The sequence below is a fragment of the Chiloscyllium punctatum genome, chromosome 40 (genome assembly GCF_047496795.1).
Source record: "Chiloscyllium punctatum isolate Juve2018m chromosome 40, sChiPun1.3, whole genome shotgun sequence".
NCBI lineage: Eukaryota > Metazoa > Chordata > Chondrichthyes > Orectolobiformes > Hemiscylliidae > Chiloscyllium > Chiloscyllium punctatum.
In genome coordinates this window covers 45,408,521-45,417,764 of record NC_092778.1, presented here as the reverse complement: position 1 = coordinate 45,417,764, position 9,244 = coordinate 45,408,521, and the positions used below count along the sequence as shown (strand labels likewise).

Sequence of the window (9,244 nt, the reverse complement as noted above, 5' to 3'; positions counted from 1 at the left end):
ATGTGATTTATTCACTTTCCACCTGTCAAATATAGAGGAATAGGGTAGGACAGTTGAATGTTATATGATAAAACCTCCAAGAACACATCAAACCAGAGTTGAAAAATTCGAGAAGCAAAGAGTCCAATTGTCTATGCCAACTCACCCTCTCCCTTAGCAATCTGCTCTCACTCCCTATAGTGTGGAAGCAGGCCATTCAGTCCACACCAACCTTGTGAAGAGCATTCCACCTAGACCCACTCCCCTACCCTATAACTCTGCATTCCCCATTGCTGTTCCAGCCTGCACATCTCTGGCCACTACATGTAAATTAGCATGCTAATCTACCTAGCCTGCACATCTCTGCCAAACCAGAGCACCTGGAGTAAATACACGTAGACGCAGTGAGAATGTGCAAACTCCACATGGACTGAGTTGAACCCAGGGCTCTAGTGCTGTGAGGCAGCAGTGCTAACCACTGAGCCACCACACTGCTCTCTACCTCTCTCTTCTTTCAATAGTGCCACCACTGCCTGCTGACTCTTTTCCTGTGGACCCTCTAACTCTCTCCCTGTGGATCCTTCCACCCTATCAGCTTCATCCTGCACTAAAATTTCCTCCTTTCTGGTCATACATTTTGCTTTTTGCCAACTGCTTCACCAACCACTCCTTTTCACCTCCTGCTCTGATATTCAAGTGAATGTGAGGTACACCAAAGAATTTGGAATGTGGTTATTGAACAAAACAGAGGCACAAATCTTTTATTCACTCTGAATTCATATTGTGCATTTTAATCTTTCATACAATTTACAAAAGTTACAAATCATTTATTGAGGTATCAATGAACACAAGGTATCTATAAAACTCAAGTATAAACTATTCATATAATTCATCAAAATTATAGTCACAATGAAATAAAACATTTTCAAAGACAACATGGAATCACAGAAAGTGGAGCTGGAAGCTTACTGAGTGAATCTTACAGATATACTTGTTTCCTGGCATTGCCTTGTGAAATTACTTCCATGTCACAGTAGATGTGAGGTTCATGTAAGAAAGAATCATATTTGAGAGATATTGATGCACAGTGATTGTTGTTACAGAGCCACGGCTTTTCACACTGTGAGATCCTACATTAGGTTATCAGCGATCTGATTAGCTAGTGTTGGTTGAAGGAAGAAAGCTGGCTAGAGCACTGGGAAATTTCTCCCAGTTTTCTTTGAATTATATTCGGGAATCCTTTGATGTTAACAAGCAGACGGGGCTTCAGTTTAAGGGCTTATCTAAATACCCATATCATCGACAGTGCAGTGCTGTCTTAGTATCAGACAGAGGATGTACCTGCAATTGAGTGAGAATGAAAGAAATGTTGGTTTTGGAGGGGGTACACAGCAGAAACACCAAAATGGTACCGGCTATCCAGGGCTTAAATGATAGGAGAGGTTACGTAGCTGGTTTGTATTTAGATGGTTGAGGGGTGATCTAATCAAAGTACTTAATATGACAAAGAGATTTGATAGGTTACATAGAGAAACTACTTTGTTTAGTGAAGGAACTTAGAAGACACTGACTTCAATTCATTCTGTTTTCCTGTCACCTGCTCGTGCTGGGCTTTAAGTTCCAGTGCCCGTCCGATCTGGTTTCATTTGCTTTTCCAAAAGTAAATGTCTGTTGAAAATGAGAAGAGAATTACACCAACTACAACGCACTATGAAGTGTTACACAGAGCATGTCCATCAATAGCATTGTCACGATGTTAATCAGGCCGACCCATATTTGCATTGTTCTTATCTTTATTCCCATTTTAAAAGGGGTTGCCTGTAAAATGCACTGATCAAAGTACTTAATATGACAAAGAGATTTGATAGGTTACATAGAGAAACTACTTTGTCGAGTGAAGGAACTTAGAAGACACCGATTTCAATTCATTCTGTTTTCCTGTCACCTGCTCGTGCTGGGCTTTAAGTTCCAGTGCCCGTCCGATCTGTTTTCTTTTGCTTTTCCAAAAGTAAGTGTCTGTTGAAAATGAGTTAATCACAAACTGCATGGAAGATAATAGGTGTCAGAACCAGGGGCACCAACCTGATGGATTTAGCCTGCGTTAGGAATCGTCTCGCTTTATTTATTTCTCTGGAAAGCCTCTTTAAATCATCACCCTCAAATGCAGGTAGATTAGGATTCTGCAACCAGAAAATGTAGTTTTTAAAACAAGACATTCACTTGAGATCTCTGGTGGTGATACTCACCTTGAATCTGACAGCAGGTTACTTTCCAAATGATAAGAACAAAGGAGCAGACGTTAGGCCATTCGGCCCATCGAGTCTGCTCCGCCATTCGATCATGGCTGATAGGTTTTTCAACCCCATTTTCCCACTTTCTCCCCGTAACCTTTGATCTTTTCTGCCAATGGAAACATCTTCCCAATGTCCACTCTGTCCAGGCCGTTGAGTATTCTAGAAGTTTTCTAAACATCACACCAAGTACATTGTGAATCGCTGCAAGGGGGCATCCATTTCTAAAGTATTGCTACAATAAATATTGTAAATAAGGATGGATGTATTGGCACAAGTCCCAGGCAGAATGGAGATGATTGACAGGGAAATGATCCAATGATGCCTGGAGGTTACAATGCTGGGATTGATTTTACGGACAACAATGACGACTCACCCCTCACGGGGTTACACTGGAGAAATAACCCTTAACTAGAAGGAAGTGGAATGAGTGGAGAGTGTCAAGCTCCTGGGAGTGGTCATCTACAACAAGCTTCCTTGGACTGTTCAGGTGGACGCACTGGTTACAAAGGCCCAGCAACATTTCTTCTTCCTCAGGCAGCTGAGGAAATTTGGCATGAAAGCGAATACCCTTGCCAACTTTTATAGGTGCGCCATCGAGAGCATTCTGTCTGGATGTATCACTTCCTGGTATGGCAATGGTACCATTCAAGATTGTTGACAGAGAATGGTGAACTCAACCCAGACAATCACAAAGGCCAAACTCCCATCTATAGAATCCATCTACCAGGCCCACTGTCAAGGAAAGGCTGCTAGCATTCTTAAAGATCCATCCCACCCTGGCAATCTCTACCATCAGGGAGAAGGTACAGAAACCTGAACATAAGCACCAGCCTGGTTCGTAACAGTTTCTACCCTACTGTTGTTAGAGTACTGAATGGACTCACAAACTCTTAACATTTGCATGTACCCGTGTTTTTGTTTTTGCTGTTTACCTATTACTTATTTAACTACGCTACTTAACTATGGTGATCTGCTCACAAAACAAAGCTTTTCACTGTGCCTTGGTACACATGACAATAAATTCAATTCAATTTAATTCATTTCTTAATTCTGATCGGTGTAGATTGCAAAGACTTTGTTTGCCGCATGGCTAGACTCTGCTAAAAGTGCAGCATTGCCTCAGCTCATTTGCTGACATCACTGCAGTCAGCACTCAGTGTGCATGAATAATCATTGATAAATGTGGAAATTAGTTTACGGCAAATAAATTAAAAGAAATGTCAGTGACATACGTCTTCATCTGAAAACCCTCCTGCAAGCATTTTGTGCGCTGCCAGCTGTCCATCGACAGCTCCATGGCAACGGTGGAAACGGCCTCCAGTCTGTGCTGCTAACTTCTTGAGGAATTCATTCGCTGTGCTGTCAACAAGAGAACCAGAAAATAATTGTCAAAGACAGAAAACTCTTCTCAAAATTAATACAGACTCAGGAGTAGCAGGAAGCGATTGGAAGGCAGTTTTCCTCAACAGTTTTTCACTGATCTGCAGTAAATGTTCAGCCAATAAGAATGGATTTATCTTGCTTCCTGTTAAAGGGAACATGAAAGCATGGTGGTGATATCACTGGACTAGCGATTCTGGCTAATGCTCTGGGAACATGGGTTCCACATCAGCTGGTGCAATTTAAATTCGCATAACAAATCTGGGAGTTGTAAAGAAATTATAAAGTATAGATACCATGAAAACTATCACTGATTGTTGGGAAAAGAATCTCGTTTGATCTTTTGGGGAAGGAAACCTTACCCAGTTTGGCCCCCATTACACTCCAGATCCACAGAAATGTGGTTGACTTTGCAAGGTACAGAAAAAAAAAGTACTTGGTAGTTAACAAGAAGAGTCTCTTATCTTAACAAAATGCAATTCATTGCATGATAGCAATCAGTGACAAGTTACACAATTAAATGTATATTGTTACAAAGGCCAGGAGGTGACCTGAGATAACAAATCTGTCGCCTTCAAGATCCTAAGATATTCCATTTTGCTTTACCCAAGGTCTGTTGACACCTTAATACTTTCAGAACAATTATTTTACTCAGTGTGCATAAGCTCAAGATGTTTTTAATATTCTAATGTCAATTTTACGGTTTATTATTTATACTGCTTTATTTATGGAGCCGTTATCTAATCTCTCAGTTTGTTTAGGAAGAGCAGCACATTCAATTACATATAAAACTAAACCTTGCAGAGATTTGATAGAGGAGAAAGTGAGGACTGCAGATGCTGGAGATCAGAGTTGAAGAGTGTGGTGCTGGAAAAGCACAGCCGGTCAGGCAGCATCTGAGGAGCAGGAGAATTGACGTTTCGGGCATAAACCTCATTCCTGTTGAAGGACTTATGCCCGAAACATCGATCCTCCTGCACCTCAAATGTTGCCTGACCGGCAGAGATTTCATAGAGGCAATTTGTCAAATTAAAGTGCACCTTTTTGCTTCTGCAGCTCAATAGCTCCAGTAACCCAGTGTGGGATTTGGAGAGGTGTGGGGTCCGATAGGTAGAGTGGGGAATCAGTCAGGTATTTGAGTGGAGGATGGAAAATCAGACAGGACGGGGATGGACAGTGGGGGAATTTAGAAACAACCCAAAAGGATGTTTGTTTGAAATGGGGATAGCCACAGAGCAAAGAAGTTCAAGACTTTGCATGGATACATGCTGTAATGACAGCTGAGGGAGGACAATAATCAGACAGATGAGAGTTGTCACTCAACGCACCAGTTTACAAACCCGTCAAACCCAATGAAATTAAACCAATAACATGAGTTTCAACAAAAAAATCTAGAAAGGTGACCACAATCATCAGAGCAGAGACTCGACCACAACTATGGGGAATGCCTACAGTCTAGAAATTGCAAATGGGCTGTTTACTAACTGTACTAAATATATGGGTAAAAGCTCAGGTTAGTCCCCACACTCAGCAGTATAAAGCCAGGACAAGGTGCTTTAATAAATCTGACACTGTATGGTAGAGCACAGCTGCAAGTGGGCACCTTATTGGGTTGGGATATCTGGTTGGCATGGACAGGTGGGACTACAGTAAAGGCTAAGATAAGAATTAGGAGAACTGGTGGAGACAGATCTGAATCAGGTCAAAATCTGAAATGGAAGTTTGCTTTTACAGTTATCTTGACACCCCAGTAAACTTTCCTTCACTGTCTATTTCAATAATCATGTGCAAGTTGGATATTTACCTGTAAAGAAAACAAACATTCACAGGACAATGGGGAAAGAGGAACTAATTTAATAGCTCATTCAAAGAGTTAGAAAAAACATGTAGAATCATAGAATCCCTACACTGTAGAAACAGGCCATTTGGTCCATCACGTTCACACCGACCCTCCGAAGAACATCTCACCCAGACCCATCCCCACTACCCTATCCCTGTAAATTCCCCATGACCAATCCACCTAACCTACACACCTTTGGACTAAAGAAGTCAAATAACTTTTATCTATGCTCTATGATAAGACTACCACACTTTAAATATCACTTAGAGAGTCTTTACAAACACAGAGATGTACAGCACAGAAATAGATTGTTTAGTCCAACTCGTCCATGCCAACCAGTCATCCTAGCCCAATCTAGTCCCATTTGCCATCACTTGGCGCTTATCCCTCTAAACCCTTCCTATTCATATACCCATCCAGATGCCCTTTAAATGTTGTAATTGTACCAGCCTCAACCACTTCCTCTGGCAGCTCATTCCCTACGTGCAACACCCTCTGTGAGAAAAGGTTGACCCTTGGGTCCCTTTTAAATTTTTCCCCTCTCACCCTAAACTTATGCCCTCTAGTTCTGAACTCCCCCACCCCAGAGAAAAGACCTTGTCTATTTATCCATGCCCCTTATGATTTTATAAACCTCCATCAAGGTTCAGGCAATACCATTCCACAGCAGAGCATAGGGTCACATCTCAGGGTGGTCAGTCAATTCAGAGACTCACTTGTCCATACAATTGAAGGAAATAGTGTGAATTTTGACACCTCGGCCCTTGTTCATTTGTTGAGTTTCCTTCAAGATGAGACTACAGCTGGTGTCTGGCTTTCCATCAGTCAGCAGGTATATCCCTTGCACATCCAGAAACTGAAAGGCCCTCTATAGAATAATAAAGAACTTTGAGAAATATTTTGTAGAAATACTTATAGTAATGATAGGCAGGATCAGCACAAGGAAAGCAGGCGCACTTCCTACCAAGAGGTTGTTAAAAGATCAGCCTCCAAAGCAATGACATAGGGGATGACTGCATTTAGGCATAAGGTGAATGAAACCTTCATCCACGCTCTAGTTTTTCAGCCAGTTTCAACAATTCAAACACGCTCGTGGCTGGCCTACTACTTTCTGCTGCCCCCATCCTAACTCTGGGCGGCACGGTGGCCCATTGGCTAGCATGGCTGCCTCATAGTGCCAGGGACCCAGGTTCCATTCCAGCCTCGGGCGACTGTCTGTGTGGAGTTTGCATTCTCCCTGTGTCTGCGTGGGTTTGCTCTGGTTTCCTCCCACAGACCAAAGATATGCAGGTTAGGTGGATTGATCATGCTAGATTTCCTGTAGTGTTAGGTGCTTTAGTCAGGGGTAAATGAGTCTGGGTGGGTTACTCTTTGGTGGGTTGGTGTGGACTGTTGGGCCGAAGGACCTGTTTCCACACTGTAGGGAATGCAATCTAATCTAAACAAAAATCCCTTCTGCCCTGTGCTTACTGACATGTTACACTGACTTCTGATCTGTTAACAGGTCAGTTTTAAAATTCTCATTCCATTTTTCAAATCCCACCACGGCCTTGCTCTGATAGCTCTGAATCTTCTCTATCACTCTGCCCTCTGAGTGCATCTCTGTTTGTTTCTATAACTCTGACACTTCCTGGGTTTTCATTACTCCAACATTGGTGATTGTAACTCCAGCTGCCAGGATCTCAGTTCCCCTCAACAAACCTGCTCACTTCTCTCCCCACCTCAAGACCGAAGCTTCTGGTCAGAAGTCCTAATATTGCTTTATCTGCTTTGGCGGCAAAGTTAGTTAACAAGTCCTGTGAAGAAACCTGGGGTGTTTAACTATTTCAGTGGCGCAATGTGAATAAAACTAGCTGTTGTTTTTGCAATTCGGTTAAAGAAAGAGAAATCTACACAACAAAACCAAGGATTATGTCAACAAGATTTCAGTGTTGATCATGCACCTTTGACATTTCCATTTTCAGGTTGTAAAGGGAGAACACATTGGGATTAGTCAAGTCCAGGTGACCAGCTGGCTCCTGTGCCAGCTTAAACTCAGATTGCGAAAGGCCTTAAAGATACTGCCTACATATTGGTATCACTATCCTTGCAAAGCTGCCAACCCAAGAGTAAAACCTCACAAACATCCCAGTTACAAAGACATAAGAACAGAGGAGACAATGGGGTGTATGGAAAACCAGCAGTTCCATCAAACCTGCCAGAGCAGGGTTAAAAAAATGCTGTGACACGCTCTTATACAGCCCTCACCAGAATCCCCCTCCCCCAGTAACCACCCACCACCCCCACCTGTTCACCACTACAGGTTACCATTCAGGCAAAAACAGACAGGAAATGTAAACTTGATACGAAAAAAAACATCTGGAAAACCTCTTTCGCTCCTTGCCATATGAAGCGATCTCAGCCCCAGTGGCAGACGGTCAGAGTCCAGCACACCAGTTGGTCACACAGGGACACTCATCTCTGGGAACAGAGGAATCTCCTAATTCCCAATCCATTCTTATTCTGACCTGGTTTAATCCCATGCCTCACAGTCATCCTCGATCTGTTAAACTAGAATCATCTCTTTTAATCAGCTGGTTAATTATATGACAAACCTCTACATCTACACTGCTGCAAACTAAATAGACTCAGCAAACATTCAAACATAATCTTTGCGCTTCAAAATTGGCATCAACAGCCCCAACATATGTGGGTTTTGTGATGGAAAGGGCTAAACCAAACCTTTGTAAAAGGAAAGCTGACCTGTAAGGCCTCCAGGGTGCAAGTGTTTCCATGGGCAATGGTTCCTGAGGCCCACTGAACAGCGTCATGACATGTCTCATCTGTAGCCTCCACCAGAGATTCCTGCCAAGTGTCGACCCGCTCAGCAAAACACAGCAGGTTAAAGCTGCGACAAAAACACGATGGAATTATAGTGACAAGGCCAGTGAATTGCAAACTCTGCTTCTCTCTCTCCACATGTTACCAGTAATTTTATATCTTTTTATTCCAATGTTGGGCTGTTCGGTGCTCTATAATACAACGTGTGGAAGGACAAGCTGGGAAGGGTATTAAAAAAAAACGGGATCCACAGGCTTATAAAGAGAAGCGATAAGTACAATAGGAAGAAAGTCATGGAAACCTTTATCAAACAACAGCTTGTGTTCAATTCTGAGCATTGCATTTTTGGACAGTCTTGAAGACTGTGCAGAGGAGACCTACTGGAGTGAGGGTACCAAGGGTGATGGAGAAGCTGGGAATGTCCTCATCAGGCTGGGAAGATTAAGGGGCAGTTTCATTGTGGTATTCCTAATGAGGGATTTTGATTGAATAATTAAGGACAAATTGTTTCCAGTGGCATAAAGTTGGACAACCAAATAATGCAGATCTCCGAAACATGGCAAATGAACTAGAGACAATGAGGAAAATATATTTTGCAGGGAATTATTGTGATTTGGGATATTCTGCCTTAAAGGGCAGTGGAAGCAAATTCAACAGTTACTTTCAAAAGGGAATTTGACAAATTTTCAAAGTGGAACATTCGCAGAAGAAAGAGTAGAGGAGTGAGATTAATTGGATGCATCCATGAAAGAGCCAACACTAGCATAGTGGACCAAATGGTCACCCTGTGTGCTGCAAGGTTCTATGACTCCATGTGTTCCATTTATCACAGGGAAGAGGATCAAAGTTGGGTTGAATACTCAGTTAAAACAAAGAAATGTCGATGCTGAAAGTGTGAAACAAAGACTAACAGAGCTAGAAAAACTCAGTA

The 9,244-nt window shown here is 42.4% G+C and overlaps 1 protein-coding gene across 6 annotated transcripts in view; it reads right to left on the bottom strand.

Annotated features, from left to right (window-relative positions):
- Positions 1-755: 755 nt before the first annotated feature.
- vwa3a (von Willebrand factor A domain containing 3A) overlaps positions 756-9,244 on the bottom strand; it is a 40,316-nt gene continuing 31,827 nt past the window's right edge. For 5 of the 6 annotated variants that reach the window (XM_072559766.1, XM_072559764.1, XM_072559769.1 and 2 more), the window contains 5 exons: positions 8,236-8,380; positions 6,210-6,361; positions 3,506-3,632; positions 2,062-2,159; positions 756-1,647 (listed from right to left, as the gene is read on the bottom strand). In XM_072559766.1, the coding sequence (XP_072415867.1) occupies positions 1,593-1,647; positions 2,062-2,159; positions 3,506-3,632; positions 6,210-6,361; positions 8,236-8,380 (577 nt within the window). In that variant the 3' untranslated portion in view covers positions 756-1,592. The remainder of the gene's footprint in view (positions 1,648-2,061; positions 2,160-3,505; positions 3,633-6,209; positions 6,362-8,235; positions 8,381-9,244) is intronic. The other variant, XM_072559767.1, reaches the window with a different exon arrangement.